This window comes from Panthera leo, chromosome F2, assembly GCF_018350215.1.
Source record: "Panthera leo isolate Ple1 chromosome F2, P.leo_Ple1_pat1.1, whole genome shotgun sequence".
Taxonomy (NCBI): Eukaryota; Metazoa; Chordata; class Mammalia; order Carnivora; family Felidae; genus Panthera; species Panthera leo.
The window spans coordinates 63,186,548-63,211,636 of record NC_056695.1 but is presented as its reverse complement, the minus strand read 5'-3'; the positions used below and the strand labels follow the sequence as shown (position 1 = coordinate 63,211,636).

Genomic DNA, 25,089 nt, shown 5'->3' with positions numbered 1-25,089 from the left:
TTGTCAATAGGTCACATGAGATTAACTGCAAAAGTAAGAGTGAGAGAATTTTTATCAATTCTCAGGAAGAAGGGGAAACAGCAGCAGGAAGGGAGAGAAGACTAGGAAAAAAAGAGAAAACAGCATCTTTTGCAAACTGCTTTGTTACCAGATACCATAGGCTACAAGGCTGTGACTGAGACTGGCCAGCCACAAACCTAGAAGGCATGTAAGACAGGCTGCATCAGTCAGATGACACAAATAGAATACATTGGTATAATGGCTCCAACCTGTAGTTGGTGTGAAAATGAGAAACTATCCTTTACAGAGTCCTTCTTTATCTGAACTCTTAAAGGCACTAGAGAAAAACCCTTCAAATGCCCTCCAATTGTGAGGTTGGAGGAATTTTTGTAATAAACCAAATGTATGGTAGCATAGTGTACTATGAAAAGAAGTACTTAGAAGCTAGACTTTGGTTAGGCAGAGCTGAGTCTGGATGAATCTACATCACCTTGGGCAGGTTACTTAAGCTCCTTGAGCGTCTGTCAAAAAGAGAAACCAATACGTACCCTGCAAGACTGTGGAGAGGATTTCTGTGCAATGTCTGGCACATTCTATGTGCTCAGTATATGGTAGCTGTAATTATTAACAATCAATACTACAAGGACTATTTTACTTAATCCCCACAACTCAATGAGGGAGGTGCTGGGTTTACTCCCATTTTACATACCTAGAAGCAGAGGTCTGGAGAGATTTCCTAATTCAGGCCACACAGCTAGTGAGCATCTGAGCCATGACTCTAACCAAACCCGACAGCCCAGGATTTTAGTAATTAACAAGTTGTATAACATCTCTCATTAGAGCCACAGAAGTTTAGCGGGACAATATAAGGTCCAGAACTTCTGCATTGTCTTGCATAATACTCTAGTGGCAAGCTGAGGTCATTTGTATTTCAACTTTGCAGTGGCTCTCTGTTTATAAAGGATTATAAGAGACCTGTAAGGCTAGGAGAGGCAGTATAAGGTCAGCTTGTCTTATGCCTGTCTTTTAGACGTACCCAAAGTAGATTGCTTAATCTCTTGCTTAAATCCATCAAATGACTTTGTGGAAGGTGTTTCTCCTTTTCTTAGCCTTATCCTGACCAGTGTTCTCTTTCTTTGGCATATTAAATTCCACATGCCAATCCTATACTGTTTATACCCGCCTATAACTATATGTACATTTCCTTCAGGCGATGAAACAGTAAGAACAAAGTGTGTATAAGGATCCTTCCCTTTCTTTTTGATTTATTAAGAAAAAAATAAAATTGAATTCTGGTTATTTAATTTAATTTGAGTAGCTCTTTGCTGGTCATTACAGAGAGAACTCAGCCTCCAAAGACAGTTTTAAAAAGAGAGGTAACTAATAGGAGCCTAGAGTTGGGAAGGACCTAAAATGTTGTATAGCCAATCTTCTTCTGAATTTCCATACTTTGCCATAATTCTTGACCTCACCTACCCAGCCTTTTCTTCAATAGTAACTGTGAGTTCGTTTTTGATGAGAGAACTCTGGCAGCACTGATTTGCTAGAAAGTTCCTCTTATTGTGAGATGAAGCATGCTTCTCTGTAACTTCTAGTTTTGCCTGAGGAAGTACACAAAATAAAACTCATCTGTCTTGTATTGCCCTTAGAACATTTGAGAAGGACAACCACACCCACCTTCTTCCATTGTCTATGCAAGGCACCCAAGCTGCACAGTCTTCAACCATTGGCCATGGGGGAGTTCATTAAATATCCATTCTCTAAACATCCAGTGAGCCTTTTGAAACAAATCGGATTATGTCACTGCCTGATTGAAATCCCCCCAGTCACTTCTCATCACACCCAAAATGAAACACAAAGGCTCCACTGTGACCTGTGAGGTCCTGCATGGACCAGCACCCGATAGCCTCTTTGAGATCATCTGGGATTATTCCCCTGACTCCACTCTAGCCACACAGGCCTTCCTGAACATAGTCGGCTGCTCCTACAAATTGGGGTTTCATTTGCTGTTCCTTCCCTCACTCTATCCAGATTTTTGTTCAGATGTCATCTCTGCTGAAAGACATTCATTACCACCCAGTTGAAAATAGCTACTGCCATTACTCTTTGTTCTCTTGCTTGGCTTTGTTTCCCTTATCATGTATAAAGTATCTGAAATTATATTACATTTCTTCTCCCACTGGAATGTGGGATCTTGAGGCAGAGGATTTGCTCTGTTCACTTTGCATCCCTAACGCCTGATGGCATACAAGGTGCTCAGTAAAAATTTGTTGAGTAAATAAGCAAGTGAGTGAATGAATGAATGAATGAATGAGTGAATGAATGAATTGGGTAACACGGACTCCTCATCATCCTGGTCATGCCTTTCTCAATGCTGTGTAGTTTAGTGACTTACTAAAACAAGACATCTAAAATAAAGATGGGAGTCCAGATGGGAGTCTAGGCGGTGCCACCTGAACTTTTCTCTCCTGGGTTGGGCAGTCATTGTCTACTAAAGGGACCCAAGATATAATGAGGTCACTTAGAGTTGTGATCAAGCATGGACTTCTATTGGACTTTCAGGTAACAAAAACTCCCAGCTTTCTTTTATAAAAATTGTTACCAGAGAAACAGCTAAAGGGACAGGAGGGTGGACCTTGTCTCAATTCTGCTGTTTATTTTTTTTTAATTTTTTAAATGTTTTATTTATTTCTGAGACAGAGAGAGACAGAGCATGAGCAGGGGAGGAGCAGAGAGAGAGGGTGACACAGAATCCAAAGCAGGCTCCAGGCTCTGAGCTGTCAGCACAGAGCCCGAGGCGGGGCTCGAAATCACGGACTGTGAGCTCATGACCTGGGCCGAAGTCAGACGTTCAACTGACTGAGCCACCCAGGCGCCCCTCAATTCTGCTGTTTAAATAGCATGTGCAGAAAGACCACCTCAGGAGCATAACTGGCAGAATATATGAACTGTATCTATAACACATCCTACAAAAAATCTGTAAGACCAGAAGGTTCCCTGGTACTGGAGTAGAGCAGAGATTGAGTGAGCGTATCCTCAGTAGCCCCCACACATACCCACTGCATCCCCACTGCATACCTCTGTGACTTAACAGAGTGTGTTTAACAGACTTCCACGTCTTCCAGTTAAAACATGCTTCTTATCTCAGTATCCTTGACATCAAGTAGTACTTGGCACAGAGAAAGCTTTCAATAACCATTAGCGTATGTTGTAGGGAGTGCTCACTAAATCTGCCTTGAATCAATATTATATGAATTTGTAAAATTCTGGTTTCTGGAAGTTTAGGTCACTTGTCTGACAATGATCCGTGTTCTCTCTGATCTCCTAGGAACCTTGAAATGATATGGCCATGACGCCCACAGTTCGGGCCAGTCACTTCCTCATTACTACCCGATTCTTTTTTTGGGTGAGAATTAGGTCAGCCTAGGATAGAAGTTAATCTGTGGCTTCTGGTGTGTTCTGATTTAGGAAACATTATCAAGTATTAAAACTTACCAAACATTTATCAGATTCTCTACTTTTTAAAAAAAAATTTTTTTTAATGTTTATTTACTTTTGAGACAGAGAGAGACAGAGCATGAGCAGGGAAGGGGCAGAGAGAGAGGGAGACACAGAATGTGAAGCGGCTCCAGGCTCTGAGCTGTCAGCACAGCTGGGGCTCGGACTCACGAACTGTGAGATCATGACCTGAGCCGAAGTCAGACGCTTAACCGACTGAGCCACCCAGGCGCCCCTGGATTCTCTACTTTTAATAGACTCATGTTTCTTGCAGCAAATAGTTAATATTCCCATTCCTTTTAGATCTTGCCAGTTTATAATCCTCATTAGGAAATCATGGAGAAGAGAAAACTCCTCCATTTAACAGGTGCTTGAACTTGGACAAGGTGTCTGATATATTTGACCTTGTTTTCTCATATATTGACAATGATAATAGTGTGAAAGCTTTTAAGGAGATTAAATAAGGCAATATATGTATATATAAGTGTCTCTAGTGTGTTGTCCAGCAAAGAGCAGGCACTTAGGAAATCCTAGCTACCACCTATGGAGTATATGCTCCAAGCCAGGTATGGTACCATTCATCCACACTTGCTTCCCCTCCCTTCATCCTGTCCTGAACTGTCATGATGTCCCAGTCAGAGGTACGTTAGCTCTGCGACTTTGCCTATGAGCGGGCTTTCAGTTTTACTGATCGCAAAGTAGAAAGAGTGAGTGAGCCTTCATTCTTCTTATAGGGTTTTTTTTTTTTTTTTTTAAGAAGTGTTCTTCAAATGCAAGGCATTAAAAAAATTGTAGTATAATTGACATATAACATTATATAGTTTCAGGTGTCCAATAGAATGATTCTATATTTGTATGTATTACAAAATGATCACCATAATAAGTTTAGTTAACAGCTGTCACCATACATTAACTACAGAATTCATTTTCTTATGATGAGAACTTTTAAAGATCTACCCTTTTAGTGATTTTAAACATGCAATACAGTATTATTCATTATAGTCACCATGACCTGTACATTACATCCCCATGGCTTATTTATTTTATAACTAGAAGTTTGTATCTTCTGACCCCCTTCGCCCATTTTGCCCACTCCTCACCCCCCCGCTTCTGGGTCTATGAGCTTTTTTTTTAGATTCTGCCTATTAAGTGAGTTCATTCCGTGTTTGTCTTTTCTGTCTGACTTATTTCACTGAGCATAATGTCCTCAAGGCCCATCTGTGTCGTTCCAAGACATTGTTCTTAAATTCCCACAATTGTCCCACAAACTCTGATTACAGGTTGTTGCCATTAAGATTCAAGTCCCTTGAGATCCGTAGGCAAGCACTGGGTTTTCATTTTATTTTGAAATAAAATGAAACAGGAAACTTGATTAAAGTCCTATGGCAGAGGCCCCGAAGTACTCTGAAAGAGATCCTCCTATTTTTAGGAATGTAAAAGGTTTCATCACATACAGGGGCTGGTTAAAAAAGGTTCACACCACCACTCAAATGCTTCAGTCCCTGTTAATTGTAAGTTTCGGAGGGTAACTGAGGTGACTCTGCACATAGCTTGGAAGGAACTGACCTGAGAGCTGAAGGTCAGGGTTAATGTTCCTTTCCTGTGGGTCCAGAGACTTGGAATTTGCTTCACTGCAGGGATAATCTCACTAGCTCTCTCTTTCTTTTTAAGCAGCATTTTTGGAAATATAATTCATAAACCATAGAAACTCACCCTTTTAAACTGTACATTTCAGTGGTTTTTATTACTTTCATGGCGATGTGCAAACAACACCGTAACTTTGGAACATTTTCATCACCCCCAAACAAGACTTCATACCCAAAGCAGTCACTTCCACATCACCTGACAACCACTCACCTACCTTCTTTCTCTATGGATTTGCTGTTCTAGATGTTTTATAGAAATTAAATCATACAATATGTAGCCTTCGTGTCTGGCTTTTTTCACTTGATTATTTTCAAGGTCCATTCATGTTATAACATGTGTCAGGACTTCATTCTCTTTTCTTGCTGAATAAAATTTAATTGTATTGATATACTTCATTTTTTTTACCCATTCATCAGTTAATCATTCTGCTGTGAACATTTGTGTACAAGGTTTCATGTAGGCGTATATTTTCAGTTCTTCAGGGTATAGCTAGGAGTAGAATTGCTAGGTCATGTGATAACCCTATGACAAACTATTTTCCAAAGTGTCTGCGCTTTTATGATCCTATCAATAATATATGAGGATTCGCATCCTTTCCAGCACTTGTTATAGTCTGTTTTTAATTTGAGCCATCCTAGTGGGTGTGAAGTGGTATTTCATTGTCATTTTGATTTGCATTTCCCTAATGACTAATGGTGTTGATCATCTTTTCATGTATTTATTGTCCATTTATGTATCTTCTTTCTCAAAATGTCTATTCCCATCCATTGAAAAATGTGGGTTATGTGTCTTTTTACTGCTGAGTTGTAAGAGTTCTTTACATATTCTGTATACTAGGCCCTTATTAGATATTGATTTGCAAATATTTTCTCCCATGCTATGGACCACATTTTTACTTTCTTGCCATCTTGACAATGATGGCATTCAATCTATGAATGTGGGTGTCTTCCCATTTATTTAGGTCTTTCATAATGTAGTTCAATGACATTATCTAGTTTTCAGCGTACGAATCTAATACTTCTTTTGTTAAATTGATTCATAGTAGTTTAGACTTTTTGATATTATTGTAAGTGCAATTGTTTTCTTAATTTCATTTTAGATTTTCCATAGCTAGTGTACAGAAATACAACTGATTTTTAAAAATATTTAGCTTGTATCATGCGACCTTCCTGAATTTCTTTATTTGTATAGTTTTCCTTCAAGTTTTTATTTAAACTCTTGTTAGTTAACATATATGGTAAAATTTGTTTCAGGTGTATAATTTAGTGATTCCTCACTTACATACAATATCCAGTGCTCATCTAATAGTTTTTAAAGGATTCATTAAGATTTCTATATACAAGTTCATGTCTTATATATAGATAGCTATATTTGTTCCTTTCCAATTGGAATGCCTTATATTTGTTTTCTTGCCTAATTGCCCTGCCTAGAAGTGCAGTGTTGAATAGAAGTGGTTAGAGAAGACATCCTTGTCTTGTTCTGGATCTTAGGGGGAAAGCATTTAGTCTTTCACCATGAAGTTAGCTGTTAAGTTTTTCACAGAAGTCTTTTATCAGGCAGAGGAAATTCCCTTCTGTTTCTAGATCGATGAATGTCACTAGCTCCTGTTTGCTTGCAAGGGGAATCACAGAAATAGCAGTTCTGCTTCCTCTCCAAGAGGGCACCATTGTGCTGCTAAGCATGTGATGATGGCATTCTAGTAGCGAGCATAAACTTCCTTTTAGGTTTGTGTTTATATTCAAACAAATTTCTTGAGTTGAAGCTCAAATTCTTGGGGCTTTCCAGTCCGAATAGAGGGTCTTTGTTATTGTAGTTCAAACCTGTGCCTTCAAGGCTGTCCCCAGAGTCACCCCACCCTTTACCATATAAATGCTGCTCATTTTCTCTTGAGGTTAGAGAGAATGTGACAAGAGGTTTGTAACATCTCCAACTTTAATCTATACATAATCTCTCTAAAAGTAAAGGAATTTTCCTAGAATCTATGTCACTGCTAAGCACCTGTTATGTGCTCAGTTCTTTGCTTAATGCTGAGAACATGATAACAGATGTAGTCTTTAGCCTCCTGTATGTAATAGTGTCTAATATTTGCACATTTTCTAAGTTTCAAGCACTGAGCTACTTGCTTAACATGCATTATATCAGTTGGTCTTCATATCAACCCTATGTTATAAGAACTCATGTTATTTTTATTAATAATCCATAGCTTTGGGAAGGCTGTGAATTGACTCAGATTTGGATGAGTGCCATGGAAAGAGGAGGACTTCAGAGCTGAGAAACACCATGAGGAGGCTGGAAATTTGGTTGGACTCCTTAGGGGAGGAGCTTGGCTGGAGTGAAAGATTCTGTCACTTGCCAATGAAAGATCTGGCCTGGGGGTAATTTGGGTCGCATTTTGGCATGTATGTATATATCTGAATACTACAACAAAAGGTTGGATTTAGAAAAGTAGGTAGGGGCACCTGGCTGGCTCAGTTGATCAGGGTCATGAGTTTGAGCCCCACGTAGGACATAGAGATTACTTAAATAAATAAAACTTTTAAAAAAGTGTTTAAATAGTGGAATTAACTTGGTTATTGTCTTTGTTTATTTTCACAAATTGCACTCCTTGAATGTCCGGTCTTCTGACAAAGTACTGTAGGGAGAAGGGGAGGTGGCTGGTCGGATAGGATCTTGGCTCCCCACTCCCTACTTAAAGTAGAGCAGCTCCGCATTTAGATGTTGGTATTCATTTTAAGATTTTCTTTGAAAATAAGGTTTCGCTGCTTCAAAAAGTGTTACAAATCACTGATTAGCCCAATAATCCTGCTTTACAGATGAGGAAACATGGGCTTGAAGTCACACAGCTAGGAGTAAGAGAGTAAGGATTGAAGTTCCAATTTGAATTTCTTGATATCAAGTAATTCCTTCAACAAACATTTATTGCCTACCTATTACATCCCAGGAAAGATGCATAGCTCTGTGAAGCACAAGAATGACTGATCCCTGCATTCAAAAATATCACAAGGGACAGAGAGGCCTTAAAACGGATTTGTAGACAATATGGGAGCAGAGTGGAGGAACCCATTGCTCTGCACAGGAGAGGCAAAATCGGGAGGGAGGGGGCGCTTCACAGAAGAGTGACACCTGACCTGAATCTTCATGAATATGTTGGAGTTTGCCAGGGAGATTAGGTGGAGAAGGGCATTCTAGGCCAAAGCAACAACATATATTAAAGAATGGATGTGTCACAGGGTACAACTTAATCAAGGAACAGCAAATATTTCTCTAATTAAAAAATTTACCATTTGCTAAGCATTCTTCTGTGCCAGGCATTGTGCTAGGCAATTTACATGGATTATTCCATGTAATACTCTTAAGATTCCTATGAGCTGCATACAGATGAGAAAACTGAGTCTTAGGATGGAGAAGTAATTCGCCTAAGGGTCATGTAAGGTCTCACGGTTAAACAGTAGTAGATTTGAATCCAGGCAACTTGATTTCGAATTTTTAAAAAATATTTTATTTTCGAGAGAGAGAGAGAGAGACAGAGTGCAAGCAGGGGAGGAAGAGAGAGAGGGAGACACAGAATCCAAAGCAGGTCCCAGGCTCTGAGCTGTCAGCACAAAGCCCGACGCGGGGCTTGAACTCACGAACCGTGGGATCACGATCTGAGCCAAAGTCGGACGCTTAATTGACTGAGCCACCCAGGTGCCCATAGCCAACTTGATTTTGGATTTAGAATCCTATTTGTGTTGCCAAGGGGTTTGGATTTTATGCTTTAGGTCAGTGGTTCTCAAACTGGCAGCAGAATTTGCCTGGTGGGCTTGTTAACACAGATTCTGGGCTCTACCCACCCTGCCCCCACGTTTCTGATTCCATAGATCTGAGGTAGGACCTAAGGATTTACGTTTGTAACAAGTTTCCAGGTGATTCTGTTCCAGGTAGCCCCCAGGATCACTCCTTGATAACTGCTGTGATAGGGAACCACTGAAGGTTTTGAGACTGGGAGGAGCATCATCAGATTTGCATCTTACTCAGGGACCTCTGGGAATGAATGGGAATGAATTAAGAGAGGCCTGAATGAAAGGGTGTTTGAAGGGGGCAGAGGGTGCAAACAAGAAGGGCAATTTTGAGGCGAACTGCTCATGCATGTCCTGTAGAATGAGGATGAAGGGAGAATCTAAAATATTCACATAGAAAGACAATTTAGAGGGGCGCCTGGGTGGCTCAGTCGGTTGAGCGTCTGACTTTGGCTCAGGTCACGATCTTGCCGTCCGTGAGTTCGAGCCCCGCGTCGGGCTCTGGGCTGATGGCTCGGAGCCTGGAGCCTGCTTCTGATACTGTGTCTCCCTCTCTCTCTGCCCCTCCCCCATTCATGCTCTGTCTCTCTCTGTCTCAAAAATAAATAAACGTTAAAAAATTAAAAAAAAAAAAAAAAAAGAAAGACAATTTAGATACTAAGAACGCTCAGCAAGCCCTGAGAAAGGATGGTAATAACTGTAATCAATAACAAGACCCGGTAGACATGGTGTCTGATGAGAAACAAGAGATGGAAGGATTGCAGAAGGTTTCCAGGAAAAGGAAAGAAGCTGGAAGGTGAACCGGTTGTTTGGGTAGCTGCGTGCTGCATGTGTCAAGTTGAGGCCCCCATGTGGTGTAGTCCAGGGACGTCATGCCATAGCGGGAAGAGGACTAAGCTGGCTTAGGAGATCTGGTTCCTCAGACCTGGCTCAATCGCTTACTGTCCCACTTTGGAGATGTCACATAGTCTTTGAGCCTCCATTTCTTCATCTGCAAGTGGAACTGACAGGAGCTTCTCACCTGCGCATGTGGCGCATGTGAGAGCCTAGAAGGCAAGGGTGGTGAAACTCTTTTCTAATTTTTTTAATGTTTTATTTTATTTTTGAGAGAGAGAGAGAGAGAGAGAGAGAGAGAGAGAGAGAGAGAATGTGAGTGGGGGAGGGGCAGAGAGAGAGGGAGACACAGAATCCAAAGCAGGCTCCAGGCTCTGAGCCCGACGTGGGGCTTGAACCGACGAACCGAGAGATCGTGACCTGAGCTGAGGTCGGACGCTTGACCAACTGAGCCACCCAAGCACCCCTGAAACTCTTCCATATAGTGTCATACCCACCCATCTGTGGCGAATATCACACAGTGCACAGTACAAAGCGGACTCACACATGAAACCAGGAGGCTCTCACACACACCATCTCGCCATCTCGCCATCTCGCCAAACTGTTACAACCTTCTTCCACTTGCCTGGAAATTTAGCGTGCAGCTTGCAGAGTAGCTGAAAAGAAGTAGACAAACCTTGACTTTCAAGTTTTAAAATGTACTGTAAGCTAGAGTTAGCAACAAAGGTGAGTTATTTCCAGGCAGTAATTCCTTTTAAACCTCAATTATGAATAAATGTATTTTCAGTGTTTAAAGTCCAAAGGAACTTTAAAACAACTGCCTTAAGTGGTTTTTAAAACTACTGACATGTTTTAAAGCTATTAGCCGTATCCCTTATTTGAACTAAGTCTAGAATGTTAGCAAGTGGATATCAATCTCCACGTCTTTTTTGCAATCCAGTTAAACCTTTAGGAGTGACTTTACTGAGTACTGTATGTCATCCTAATCCAATTACATATTCATTAGCTCAGGAGTCACACTTCTTACTTTCCTGCCCCTGAACCCGTGTACCCAGTTCATTAATGGATCTTTTCCCCACCTGCCCCAGTTTTCTCCCAATCCACCACCATGGCCCTCTTGGTGCAAGGTGTCACTAGCTTTTTCCTGGATTACTTCATCATCTCCAAACTGATTTTCTGTGTCCATTCTTGACTCCCTGCACTACATGTCCACACCATACAGAGATTCATCCTTCAACATCGGAGTAACTTTCACCTGCTTAAGCTCTTTTAAGGCTATCCATCACTTATAAGGCAAAGACAATAGCAGCCAACATGACGGACGGAGCCCCACACGAACTGGCCCCTGCTAATCCCTTGACTCATTTCACAACACGCCCGCTTTTGCTCTTGCTGCTCTAGTCAAACCAGCTGTCTTTTCATATCATGGGTGTGCTGTGCCTCTACCCCACGTGGAAACTTTGCACACCCTGTTCGCTCTGCCTAGAATCTTCTCCCACTCTTATTTAGTTACTCCCACCTACCCTGCACATTAGAGCTCAACTGCTACTCCACAAAGTCTTCCATGATCCTCCTGACTGGATCAATCCAGAGTTATATGTTCTCATAGCAGTGCTTACCTCTACCTTTCTGCACGTAATCAGTTGAGATCACACATTTATTTCTGTGTCTATTTGATTCATATGGAGGGCAGGGGGCTATGCTTTGGTTCAGCTCCCCATATAGTACTAGTGCCAGATCAGTGCTTGGTACGCAGTAGGAGCTGATGAATATTTGTGCAATGAATGAATATTCTTAGAAGATAGAGATTGTTCTGGTGTGGGGGCTTTACGCTTAGATCCACTGGGAATAAGTGTCATGCATAGAAGTTTACGATGTAAATTGTAGTCATTGAAAGATGTGCCGGTGTTGATTTCAGCTTTCAATTGTGTAATAACTAATAACACAAGTCCTGTTTGCATTTGAACAGATATATGCTATTTCTCCACTGGAGAACCTCCTGGGACCAAAGATTACCCATCAAACTTTGCGTCTGTGGTTCAGAATCTTAAGTGGTGTCTACTTTATACAATCTGCGGTCTTGAATTGTGGAGCAATTGGGCCAGCTTGTTCCTCCATTAGCCATCATAATTTTTTGCTCAATTCAGATTGGTAAACCCCTTTCGCAAAGACTGCTGTCCTGTTTTTATTCTGAATTTTCTAATAGCCAGCAACCACAGCAGAATTAAAAAGCAAGACTTAGCTCAAAGAGTTTTAAAATGAAATAGGGAGAAGACCTATGGGTATTATTTTCTTATTTGCTTAGTGTATGTGCTATATTTACTGCTCAATGATACTACTGAAAAATCAGGCGGTTGGTAATTGTCTAACACTAAAGTTTTAGAGCATTCTGGAAATGGTGTTAAGTCAAGACACCATCATGCAGTTAACTCTGCATAATGAGAAACTGGGTATAGATAAAGTTGGAAGCAGTTTATGAAAATTTCATAATTACTGCAGGCGGCAAAAATGACAACCGTCAATTATCTATCTCTCAAATCTCATTATGAACCTCAAGCCCTCTTACCTTAATCAGCGCTTGGGAACAAGGATCCACAGAACCATTTCATGAAAAGATAGACTGTGCATTCGTATAAATGCAACTACTGTAGTGCAATTAAGCAATACACACACTGCTGCTTTGTGCCACCAGCAAAATAAATAAAATTCTGTTTTGCTGCTTACAGTTTGGAGATGATTCCCATGGAGGAACAGCCATGGAGATCTAGACTTTAATGTCCAATCAATAGTGAATGCTCTTAATAATATATGAAAATTACATTAGCATTAGACCAAGCAACTCAACATCCAGGGCATAAACAAATTGATTCAGAGTAAGTACTTCCAGTGCTCTGTTTCTCTAAATGTGTGCCTTACGTTACTTACGTCAGAATAACCTATCGTGCCAATTCTTGTCTGACTTCTAGAATCCTTGGTTTTTCTACCTTCCCTCCTAGACCTATTGAATCCAAATCTTGGTGAGTAGACCACAAGCACGCACATTTCAGACAAGCTCCTGAGGTGATTCTTATTCTCGAGAAAGCTTGAGAACCTCAGAATGATTTCTAGGGCCTAAGACTGTTGCAAGTTCTGGATTTCCTTCTGCCAGGGGGCAGTGTTCTCTGAAATGTAGCTGGATTAATAAACCATTCTGGAAGTTAATTTTAGTCTTTCTCAAACGCTTTCTTGTTTACTGACCCAACTATAGGTGACATTGTTCCAAAATGTTAAACACCAGATAGATGGACTTTCTCAGTTTGGTTTTGTTTACAGAAGTTTTTGAACGATATTCCAGTCATTTAGCTGAATTTCTAGACCTATGGTATTTATTACCAGACTTTTGGTTTTCTCAGTTTTAGATAAAGAAGGGTAATTGTACTTTGTAGTTGATTTGATGCCCGAGGTAGAGACTTTGGTCATCCTCCTGCCAGTTAATTTATAGGGATGTTTTAGTAGTAAGATTCTGTTTAACTAGGGTTAGAAGGTGTGTGTGTGTGTGTGTGTGTGTGTGTGTGTATGTGTGTGTGTGTATGTGTGTGTGCACGCGTGCACACATGTGTACTTGTGTATGTGTGTTTTTTTTAATGAGTTCCGTGTGCATAATGACCTGAAGACAAAGTTCTTTGACAGAACAGTTGACGGAAATAATGCCTGAGCTCAATCCTCTTAGATAATTGGTAACAAGTGCTGTACAGAAGCCAATTATGGATCGACTATTACACTGAAGACTTTTTTCTCTGCACAGCTATGCTGCATGTCAAAAAAAATTAATGGATGATGTTCAGCTTCTGAGTCTTTTTTTTTTTTTTTTCAAGGAGAGCCTTCATTATCCTCAAGCTGGGTTTCAACACTCAAATGTCAGATAGAATCTAAAGTTGTTGGCAAGGGCCGGGGAGGTTAGAGAGAAGGGGAGGCAGGTTTCGGGGGGAACGTTTGGAACACGTGGCACACAACACAAGGCAGTCGCAGGCCTTTGCCTTGATTTTCCTTTTCGGTTTATAGTTTTCTACTATAAAAGCCAGGGTCCATCTTGAACTTGAACATCAATAGTAGAAAAATCTTACATGCGGTTAACATCTTTCATAAGCCTTGCTAAATACCCAGCTCCAAATCATTTCAGTATGGCACACAAACTAAAGCAAGGGACTTCTCTAGAAAAATCCATAAGCCCGCCATCTCCGCAAGAATACAAGACTAAAAGGATTTTTAGAAAGGCAACTTCAAGTTTGGCAGTGCGTTTTCTTTTTCTCAATTAGCCGTTACTGAATTCTAGAATATATAATGAAAGCCAGGCCTACTGTGTAATCCACAGTGCTTGCTTTCATGCTATCATGTTTTATTTGAGCAGAGCCACTGCTCCGTTAGTAATCTGTTGCATGGTAAGTGCTGTATTTGTTTATGTACGCACATATGCTCAGTGCGAGATTAATGGTGCCCGGGCCTGGTGCGGGGAAAACCAAAGGCAAGCCTTCTTCCCTCATTCTGAATCTTAAAAACGTATAATATTTAAATAACTTTCAGATTTAGAGACCTCAATTTCTTTTAGAAGTCTCCTGGTTGCCAAATGCTTAGTAAAGAAAGTTGAACATTGGCAATAGCCTTAAAGGACACCGTGTTTGGTGACTGGATGACAATATAACTGGGAAATCATCAAGGAAACGATGTTTAAAGCTAAATTCTGGCTGCCATTGAGATTTCCTTCCTAAATTCGATCACTAATAAAGCTGCCCCATCCAACCCCTCCCCCCCTGTCCTCCCCCTCCCCAAAACCAAGCTGACAGTTTTTTTTAGGGAAGAAGAGCCAGGCTCTTCTTATTCTGTCCTTCCTCACAGGGCAGAAGGACTCTCTACTGCTTAGCTGGCAATTCCCAGTATTTTGATAAAAGTTACTTCTCTAAACTCTAACAACAACATGGGGAAAAATAGTGCTATCTCTTGTGTTCGTTACAGTCCTGGGAGATTTTATCGTGAGAAATATTTGAGTAGTCGGGAGTAGCTGAGAATGTGGCAGTAGGGACAGGGTCATTTAAACTGCCAGAAAAAATAAATACATGGGAAAGACAGGGAAAGTTATTAGGTTTATAAATTATAAAACTTTCCTTGTTTAAAAAAAAATAAAGTCGTGAGGTGGACTACATTGAATAACTACATTGTAAACCTTAAAAGCTTAAAGCTGGTGGAAACCCTTTTACGGCTCTGTTTCATTTTTATCGGATCAAATACATTTGGTTTCTTTTTTAAAAACCATGTTTTTGTGAGGGAAGGAAAATGAACATGCACTGTTATTGGCCACAGCAACATAAGAAACCCTCATGTTACCAGAGGAAACCACATGAAAGTGTGTGTGTGTGTGTGTGTGTGTGTGTGTGTGTGTGTGTGTGTGTGTTAGGGGCGGGACCGATAAGGGGGTGGAGAGAAGGAGAGGGGTGTTTCAAGCCTCTTAGGCTCAGAGCTGCCATTTGTGAATCAATCGTGATGAAATCAAGCTCCGGACAAATCAGGGGAGGCTGTCAACCTCCCAGGTGGGATTACTTGTAGTTAATAGACTGAACTCAGAGCCCCAAAAAGCAGTGCATTCAGTGTAGGCAAAAGAGAACACACTGCAAAAGGCTTTCCAAGAACCCTCTGCCATGGCAAGGAGGAGTCCGGTCCAGTCCTACCAGGTAGGAGAAAGATGGCATGGGGGGAAGGACTTGATGTTAAGAATCAGTTCCTGATTTGCAATTTTGCTTTTTGTTTTAAAAATCCAGACAGCGCTTTACAGTGCATTTTGGAAGTTGTAGGACTGGGTGGTGATGTTGAAGTCCTTTCATTTGCCTTCATATAATTTGATTCATTGGTTTGACACCTCAATCTCCCTATTCCCTTAGGTAATATCCCTGTTCACTTTTGCTGTTGGAGTCAATATCTGCTTAGGATTCACAGCAAATCGAATTAAGAGGGCAGAAGGCTGGGATGAAGGGCCTCCTACAGGTAAGTGTAGTGACTATCAGCATTTTCAGTCCTTTTACAATATTATGGACTGGATAATCAATAGAAGCTCATTAAGAAATGCATCTTTAAGATAATCTTGCGGTATAACTAATGTAGTCCTAGTTTTCTTTGGAATAAAACTAGCTGTGTGTATAATTCAGGTGAGAGAATGTGGTTTTAATTAGAGAACATTTATGCTTGCTTCGTGATAGCAGGCTATTTAAATCTTTGCACTCCGATATTTATAAATGTTAAGATAAAATTAAAACTCTTGTGAACAGACAAGGCTAAGATAGAAGTGGTGAGAACAGGTGCTGGTTTAATATTGCAGATACATGAATTTGATTTCTTGGCATGTGATATAGGATGTAGTATTTTTCTCCAGAAACTTCTGACCCAGAAAAAAAAAAAAAAAAAAAAAAGAGGAATGGAAGTTAAAAAAAAGTAGTGAACTGTTTTTCTTTAAAAAATCTTTTTAACACTTATTTATTTTTTTTGAGAGAGAGAGATAGAGTGTGAGTGGGGGAGTTGCAGAGAGAGAGGGAGACACAGAATCTGAAGCAGGCTCTAGGCTCTGAGCTGTCAGCACAGAGCCCGATGCGGGGCTCGAACCCATGAACCGTGAGATCATGACCTTAACTGAAGTCAGATGCTTAACCTAATGAGCCACCTGGGCACCACTAAGAAAAGCAGTGAACTGTCTTTCTGAAACTTCAGAGTTTAGGACTATGAAATCAAGATTTAGCTAAAGTAGGAAAAATATAAAAGAGAAGAGGTGCTTTGAAGAACTTACAAGATTCATTTGCACTCAGTTTTTTCTTTTGGCATAAGGAAAGGTAAGTTTTAATAGTGTACCTTGACTTAACTAATAGAACCAACGTGAAAGAGTTTCCTTTTACAATACACTGTGCCGTAAGCAGTGTGGGAATTCTTATAAAGGAGCTCCTTGTGTGAACCGAGGGGGCTTAGCTGACCAGGTCTTAAGTAATGAGTTGGTTAATTTCCTGGAAATTGGAGCTGCTGATGGTTTTATAAATAAAAATTACATATTAAGTAATGGATACTCTAGGGGGCAATATTTTCTTGACTTTTTCTGACATCTCAGCACGTTTGTCTGCCTTCCTGTGAATTTTGAATTTTTCTGTATTTTTTTTTTGACTTGACTAATCTAAAAGACTATATCACCTGTCTCTGTTTAGCCAGCATGAGCTTTTATTAACCACCCTATGCTACATATATTGATGGAATACTAGGTCTTCCTTACATCAAGTAAGTTGCTTTTAAGTCATGCCAGAAAGTTGAAAGAATGATATTAGAAGGAGTTTAGTGAGTCAAAGTGGGGTGTGGTCAGGGTGAAAAGTAAGAAAATAGATCATAAAAATTGCACCCCCAGGGAGCCAAATGGACAAAATGATTTGTGTTTTCTGTTGGGGAGGGAGAAGAGAGGAGATCACCAGGCTGGAGAATCCTGTTTTTATTGGTAACAAATGCTGTCTTCAAAGACCTCTTTCTCTTGTTCCAGACGAGTGTAACTCCCATTAACACTGACTGTAACTGTGCAGAGTGGAAGGGGATCGGATCCTAAGTATGGTCATGTGGGCAAGCTAGCTGCTTGAGAGCCCACTTCTGGTTCTTTCCAATGCACCTTAAAAGGAACTTTTCTTTCTGTTTCATATTAATGTATTACTTCAGCCAAAACTGATATTAAAAGCTGTTTTCATAATGAATGTGTAAATTCAAGTCACTCATTATTTTCAAAGTTGACTTTTTTGGAAAACAGTCATGAAATCCCTGGACTAGCATCCTGGATCCATGTAACTTGCTGTGTGGCCTTGGGCAAGTCACTTGTGACATCTGTTTCCTTAGCTGTATAATGAGAAGCAGGACTAGATGATTTCTTCTTTTTTTTTTAATTTTTAAAAATGTTTTGTTTATTCTTGAGAGAGAGAGAGAGAGAGAGAGAGCATGAGTGGGAGAGGGGCAAAGAGAGAGAGGAACACAGAATCTGAAGTAGGCTCCAGGCTCTGAGCTGTCTGCACAGAGCCTGACGTGGTGCTTGAACTCAGAAACTGTGAGATCATGACCTGAGCTGAAGTCGAACGCTTAACTGACTGAGCCACCCAGGCACCCCAGGACTAGATGATTTCTAATTTTCCTTATGGATTTAAAAAAAAAAAAAAGCTTATGATTTCCAACCATTCTGTTTCATTGACTCTTGGATTCGTGTGCACTCTACAGGAGAACTTGCAAAGTATAGAACAGATTTATTAATCCTTAAATATATTTTGTGCGTAATTATCTCCCTGTGTTATAAGAAACAGCTGTAAGAGCTAATGAGCCTGTGTTATTTCTGTAAAAATAATATAATCTATATTATAATCTATAAATCTAAGTGATTTTTTTGGATATTTTTTAAGGTTTATTTATTTTTAAGAGAGAGTGAGACAGAATGCGAGTGGGGGAGGAGCAGAAAGAGAGGGAGACACAGAATCCCAAGCAGGATTTAGGCTCTGAAAGTCAGCACACAGCCCAACACGGGGCTCAAACTCACCAACCATGAGATCATGACCTGAACTGAAGTCGGATGCTTAATCGACTGAGCCACCCAGGCGCCCCTAAGTGATCTTAAATATAGTACCAAATATTTGCTTCTCAAATTATTTAGTTAAATCATTGATTATTTTAGCCTTTATGGTTATCTTCTAAAATAATTTTTAGTGAAATTTCTACCTTTGTGAAGCTTTGTTGGGATACAATACCACTTAAGTCTGAGTTTGGGGATTTTTGGTATGCCTGAACACTTCTTATTTTTAATTTTTCTGTTGCTATAGTTTACCGGCTTTTCAGGCACTACTATGGTTGCTTGCTTCTGAATAAAGACCAGAGATGTACTTTGGAAACTGGGTGAGAGCATAGTACAGAGAGTTGAAGCATTTTCATCTTTTTTAAACGTTCTCTGTGCTTAGAAAGGGCCACCATCATATAACACATGTGGTTGGTGATTCTGTCAGCAAGGCCTTCACATCAGAAAACACTGGGTGAACTGTTATATATGTATTAGGACAAGATAGTAAGCAGAAAGGCAGCCATGCCTATTTTCAACAATGCTTTCATGTTCCAAAGAAATCCTGGGAAGTTTAGCAGTTCAAGACTGTTTCACCAAATGGAACACAAAGGGTATTAATATATGGCCAACTTCCCACTGACCAGAGCAAGATCTCCCATTTAAAAGCATGTACCTTCTTGCTTAGTCAGTGTAGTTCCTCAGAGTCCTCAACAATAGGTGAGAATGTTCTACACACAGGCAGACCCTCAGTGCTGTACTATGGACTGGGGTGTTAGTTTCAAGGCTGTGGCAATGCAAACAAACTGTTATAATTAACCAACTAGCACACTTGTTAGCTGGATTTATTGTTAGGACCTAGTGATCTATTGGAAGTAATAGTAGAATAGGATTTCTTCTACCAGATGATAACAGATCTATGAATTTATTACAAGATTGGAAATGAGCGAAGCCAATTACGGTTCTATTGGGTAAATATAATGGGCAATCAAGTACATGGGATGGCTGGAATAAATTTTCAAAGAAAATGTAAATACTAAGTCCAAATCAGTTTGACATCTTTGTCCCATACATCCAGTGTAGCCAGCTTGATTTGCCTTGATGATTGCGAGAGAGTGTATGTATATATATATATGCATGTGCACTCATAACTATGTGCATAGGTGCACGTTTGTGGTGTTACAGTGGAGTCTATTTTCCTGAAGCTTATGATAAATGCCCCTTCAGTCTGTAGATGGAAGTGGGATATTACCTGAAATATAAGCAACATACTTGGAAGACACAGAGAAATTGGTGAACTTGTGAATAGCTAGCAAGTAGAGATTTGAAAGCTCAATTCAACTGTCATTTTTAGTGGCTCCAAAGTTTAAAAGTATGTGGATGGGAATAAAATTCATGAGTAAATGTGAAGTGAAGAATGTCGCTTGATGAGTAGAGTGTTTCTTTGTGAATCACAGAGAAAACACAATGGTAATAGGAACGAGAAGGTGGGTTCATCTGAGAAGTTTGGGGATTTCATTCTACAATGAAGAGCTTTCTTGATGACGGGATAGTAACACATAGGAAACTGCAAAGCTGACAGATAACAACTGTGACCCTGACCCTGCGAGGAGACCTCTGTCATGATGAAGGTCATGTTATGGGGCTTTATGTTCAATCTAACGTAGAGTCAGGGGACATTTTAGAGTAAATGAAATAAAACTATCTGAATTAGAATCTAAGAAGGAGACAGCTTTTTCAGTTTTTTTTGTTTGTTTTTTGTTGTTGTTATTGTTGATGTTAAATGAAGCTCTGGAGTAGGGATTTTTCACTTCCTTAACATTATACAGAATCTTCTGTCTTGTCTGCATAACCAGAAATCTCAGTCCTCAGTGGAGTTCCACAGAGATTCTTGAATGGACAAATCGTCCCAAATCATGTCTTCATCAAATTCATAGCCTACGTACAAAATTTGAAAAATCCTTTGTGAATGAGGACAGTACCATAGTTGTATTCGGATGATCTAAAATTTTAGCCAGGCCCTGGCTGTCTCAAATCAGACTGACAGTTCTGATTTTCCAAGCAGGAAAATGGGGATAATGTTGCCTCTTTATCGGAAAAGTTTTTTGAAAACAAAATGCCATATTAGGGTTGGAGGGAATATAAGTTGTTAAGTATGTGAAGCTAAGTTTAATTTATCTTCACTTCTCTTTGAAGGCCAGTGTCTAAATTTTTACCTTTTCAAGTGGACAATACCTGTGCTTATGACAGCGTTTCATTGTTTGGGAGCAAATTTGCAACCCAATCAGACATATTCTACTGATTACCATCATAAATGCTACTTGAGAGGTTTAAAGTCGAATTAGAGTTTTTAATCTCTTTTATTTACATCACATAGAAATCTCTTTTCTTGTAGTTTATGCGGTCCTTCTACATGAGAATGTTGTGTTTATAAATGCTTTAAAAGTCCTGGTGTCTGAAAACTTCCCAGGTGGACCTATTTACTGAAAAGGTTGTCCATGAAATCTGGTTCGGAAGCTGAGCAGGAGGAGAGAACAGAGAGGCTCCAGGAGTGGGTATTGACAGGAACTGATGTATTTTGGAAGCCGAGGTCCTGACACACAGGCCTGTACATAAGTGCGGCTCACTACGAGATGAGGTCGAAAATATCAAGAACGAATGGCCACTGCAGCACAAGAAAGTATGGCCAGAAAGGATGAATCATATACTCCAGAAGGGGCAGAAGACAGTATGAAATGCTAGAGTTGGTCAGCGTCTTGAATGTCATCCATGTTGACCGCCTCCTTTCCCTATGGTTTGTACTTCAGACGGGCAGGCAGACACAGGAGAACCAGTTCTGTTTCAGTGCCCTTGAACAGGAGGCGGCAGAGCCACGCAAGGCTTTCCCCTCACTTTTAGGAAGCACTCGGGCTGAGGACCACGGAGAACGGGAGGAACAGACGGGGGCCTATCTCAAACCCTGACCGCAGGACCACGCAAAGCTTCGAAGAAACGATCTTCCAGCTTTTAGAAAGCTAAATGTTTTCAAACTTAGGTACCGCTTCCCTCGCTGACGGTCATCCAGATCTGAAAAGTTCCATTTTGCAGAGGGATTTAGAGGAAAACATGATTGGGAGTCCGGGATGGAGTCATGTTTGGGTCACAACTCTTGTCATGAATTAGGTTCTTTCCAATAGTCTATTGAATCATCTGTAGTTTTTCCACATGTAAGTGGCACCAGAACTCTACAACATGCCTCTGTATATGTATGGTAAGATGGAATGTTTTAGATATCTTTTTTAGGCTTATTTATTTTGGGGGAGAGAGAGAGAGAGAGTGTGTGTGTGCACGCACAAGTGGGGGAGGGGCAGAGAGAGAGGGAGGGAGGGAGGAAGAGAGAATCTCAAGCAGGTTCCACACTGTCAGTGCAGAGCCGGATGTGGGGCTCAAACTCAGTAACCCTGAGATCATGAGCTGAGCCGAAATCAAGAGTTGGACACCTAACCGACTGAGCCACCCAGGCGCCTCTAAGATGGAATGTTTTAGAAATAAGATTTTACTTAACTGAGTGAAAATAATTTTACTTGTTTCTATCAGAATTATGAATTTGAATGGAATAAATCATGTTTTTACATTGGTGTTTTTAAATCATGAAAACACCAATGTGAATGGTGTTTCATTCATTTAAAACATTTAAAACTTGTTTTAAAATTTGAAGTCCCTATTTTAAGAAAACATATGTCTGTATAGACTGTAACATTTATTTTTTAAGATTCTGGAAGTGACTTGCATCTTAGAAGTAAAATAACATTATTTAAACATGTAGCAAGGGGCAGCAAGGGATACCTGGGTGGCTCAGTTGGTTAAGCATCCAGCTCTTGATTTCGGCTCAGCTCATGATCTCACGCCCTGTGTCGGGCTCCACGGGGAAGGGTAGAGCCTGCTTAAGATTCTCTTTCTCCCTCTCCCTCTGCCCCTCCCCCACCAAAAAGAAAAAAGAAAGGCAGCAATCAATTTGAATGTCATAAAAGTATTGGCAAGTGTGTCATATGAAATTCTAAACCTCCATACTTATCACACATTTTTGACTGGATCCTTTTGAGGTGTTTTTGTCTTTTGTCTTCCTTGTTGGTTCTGAGATCCTGTGGAAGTCTCAGTATTTGTGAGACACAAGTTCACTGATCCTGCAGTTTTCATCACGCCGTTCAATAAATTATAGAACCTGGGTTCTCAGATTGATATTCTTCTCTTGATTTAGGTCAGGTAAAGGAAAGCTTTACAGATTTTAGAATTTAGACTTTCATAAGTAAGAAAATCTTTCTATATTTAACCATGGATCCAGGTATAGTAAAAAGAGAAATTCTAAAATCTGTCCTTAGCCTGGCATGGGGATGTGAGACCTGGTCATGGAGTGAAAAAGCCAGAGCCTGGAGGATGAACAGTAGAACCACGAAAGCATAGGGACCAGAGCTTGTCATGAAAGATGGCAGGGGTGAGGTAGGCCCTCCCTGGAAAGGTGAAGTGCTGTTATTCTATTCTTTCACCTGATTTTATCAAAAGAGGTACAGAAGTTCAAATTCTGGAGACTATTGGATTGGAAGAACTATGTGGATCAATTCACCTGCCCATTTCTCTTCCTGCTGTTGTCAGCTGAGTCCAAGCCATCCAAGAATGAATTTGGTATATGTGTGCCTCACCCGTACAGACCCGGGAATTTACTCTTGCTTGAGGGCTGTTGGTAAACCTCGAGTCCAGCCCTTTTTATGATCCATATCTTTGCAGGATGAGTATAAGTGCAACTCTTTCTCAACAAAGCTGTCTTCTGTTTAAGGTGTGGCAAAGCAGATTATCATTAGAGGGAAGGCTATTGAGCGAGAGTTGATTATTTTCAAGAGCAAAGTGAGGGATACACTTAGAGAATAATCAATGCTGTAAGCAAATAGTAAAAATCACGTGGCCAGCATGGATGGAGAAAGGTTTAAAAATGGCTAAAAATCCAGACAGATTATTCTGAAAGTAAAGAAAAAAACAGGGAAGAGATGCTGAGGAGGGAGAAAGCAGAGGGCATGATTGGAGAAATATTCCGGGTGCAGGCTGGGACACCATAAAGAGAAGATGGGACAAGGAAACACTTGTAAACATAGTGCCTTTGGATCGCTTCCCCTTATGTTAGCTATCAGCATAGCCAAGCAGATTGATGTAAGCAGCTCACGGGAATGAATGCTGCTCAGAATTTATTAGATGGCTACTGATCCTTAAAAAGGGAATAATTCAATTATAAGCGTTTTTCTTATCTTTATTTTCGCCATAGGGCTTTCTCTGCTTTCACTGTTTCCACGTCTCATCCCCACCTCCCCCCACAGTTTCTTATGGCCAGCATGCACTGTTGATAGGTTGGCCAAAGTCAATAGAAGAGTCTGTTTTTGAACCAGAGGTAAGGAAGGCACTGGAAGCCTGATTATTTCCTAAACAGAGCTGGTGTGGTTTGTATGTATTTCGACATCCCAGAATCAACCATGCAAAAGCGTTTCACATCTCATGGTCTAGTGAATCTGTTTGCTTTCCTTGAACTGATCTGATGCCATAAAGGCCAGGATTGGGCGACTCTGATTTTTAAAAGGACAAAGGACTAAGGGATGAACCGGATATTCAGGTAAATGGCTTCAGTGAACCTGGAAATGTTCTATAAAATCTGTTCTGCCCCTGCTTCTTACATTTGCTTGTTTTTAAAAGTAATGCCTGCTAATTATTTTTAAAAATAAAAAATTTATAAACAGAAGGGAATAAAATTATACATAGCATGTCATAAATAATATTTGTTAGGATATTTATATATAATATATGTTATATAATATATACTTTATCCCCCCCCCGACATGTATATACATACATACACAGGGATATAAACATATATGTATGTATGAGGGAAATAGAAGTAAACAGACGACTGCTCAAATGTAATTCCTGTAAAGAGTTTCTTGTGAGGAGGGTGGGAGGTGCGGGGGAAGGTTATTGACACCTGCATCTTTTCTCAATGCCACTGCCCACCCCCTCTCTTCTCTGGCTCTAGCTCTGTTTTTATTTTTATATTCATCTCTATCCTTATTGCTCTCTTTACCTCTATTTTTCACATAAAATATATAATATTTAATACTATAACACTGTTCTGTGCTTTGCTCTTAAAAAAAAGCAACTTGTACATATATTTTACAGATCTTTCCATATTAGCCTACACAGTTCTGATTCACTGTTTTTAAGGGCTGGGTAGTATTCCATTTATGGATACAGTGATTCTTTCTTGTACAAATATCTCGGTCAACTTTCGCAAACATATACGAGAGATAAATTCCTAGTAATGAAATTTCTGCAGGGAAGATCCATGGGCGTTGTGTCCGTTTTACAGAAATTTTCATTCCTGGCACCAGGTATGATACTGCTTACACTTTCCATTCATCAGAAGTTAACTATTTTGTAAACTAGGATGAGGCTACAGCTTCACTTTTTCCAGTTGGCCAGTAGTTATTCCAGCACGGCTTCCTAATTAAACCTTTCTCCTGCTGATAATTCCTTCTTTCTTTCTCTGACTTATAATGTTGCTTTCCTTATAAATACATTCTCATCTTTGTGGCCCTTTTTCCCATCCCCATCCCCAGCACTCATCTACTTCTTTCCTACCAAGCTGTTTTAATTCTCTAACTTCAGAATATATTTGACTACCTAGTCTTCACCCAATGACTCGTCCTTTTCAGTTTTGTTTCATTTTCATATATTTATTTT

At 40.1% G+C, this 25,089-nt stretch overlaps 1 protein-coding gene across 7 annotated transcripts in view; it reads left to right on the top strand.

The window, feature by feature from the left end:
* ENPP2 (ectonucleotide pyrophosphatase/phosphodiesterase 2) overlaps positions 1–25,089 on the top strand; it is a 110,366-nt gene that overhangs the window by 14,740 nt on the left and 70,537 nt on the right. For 3 of the 7 annotated variants that reach the window (XM_042923304.1, XM_042923303.1, XM_042923299.1), the window contains exons 1-2: positions 15,259–15,460; positions 15,668–15,770. In XM_042923304.1, coding sequence (XP_042779238.1) covers positions 15,428–15,460; positions 15,668–15,770 — 136 coding nt within the window. In that variant the 5' untranslated portion in view covers positions 15,259–15,427. Of the gene's footprint in view, positions 1–15,257; positions 15,461–15,667; positions 15,771–25,089 lie in introns of those variants that run through there. The other 4 variants (XM_042923306.1, XM_042923305.1, XM_042923302.1 and 1 more) reach the window with 3 other exon arrangements.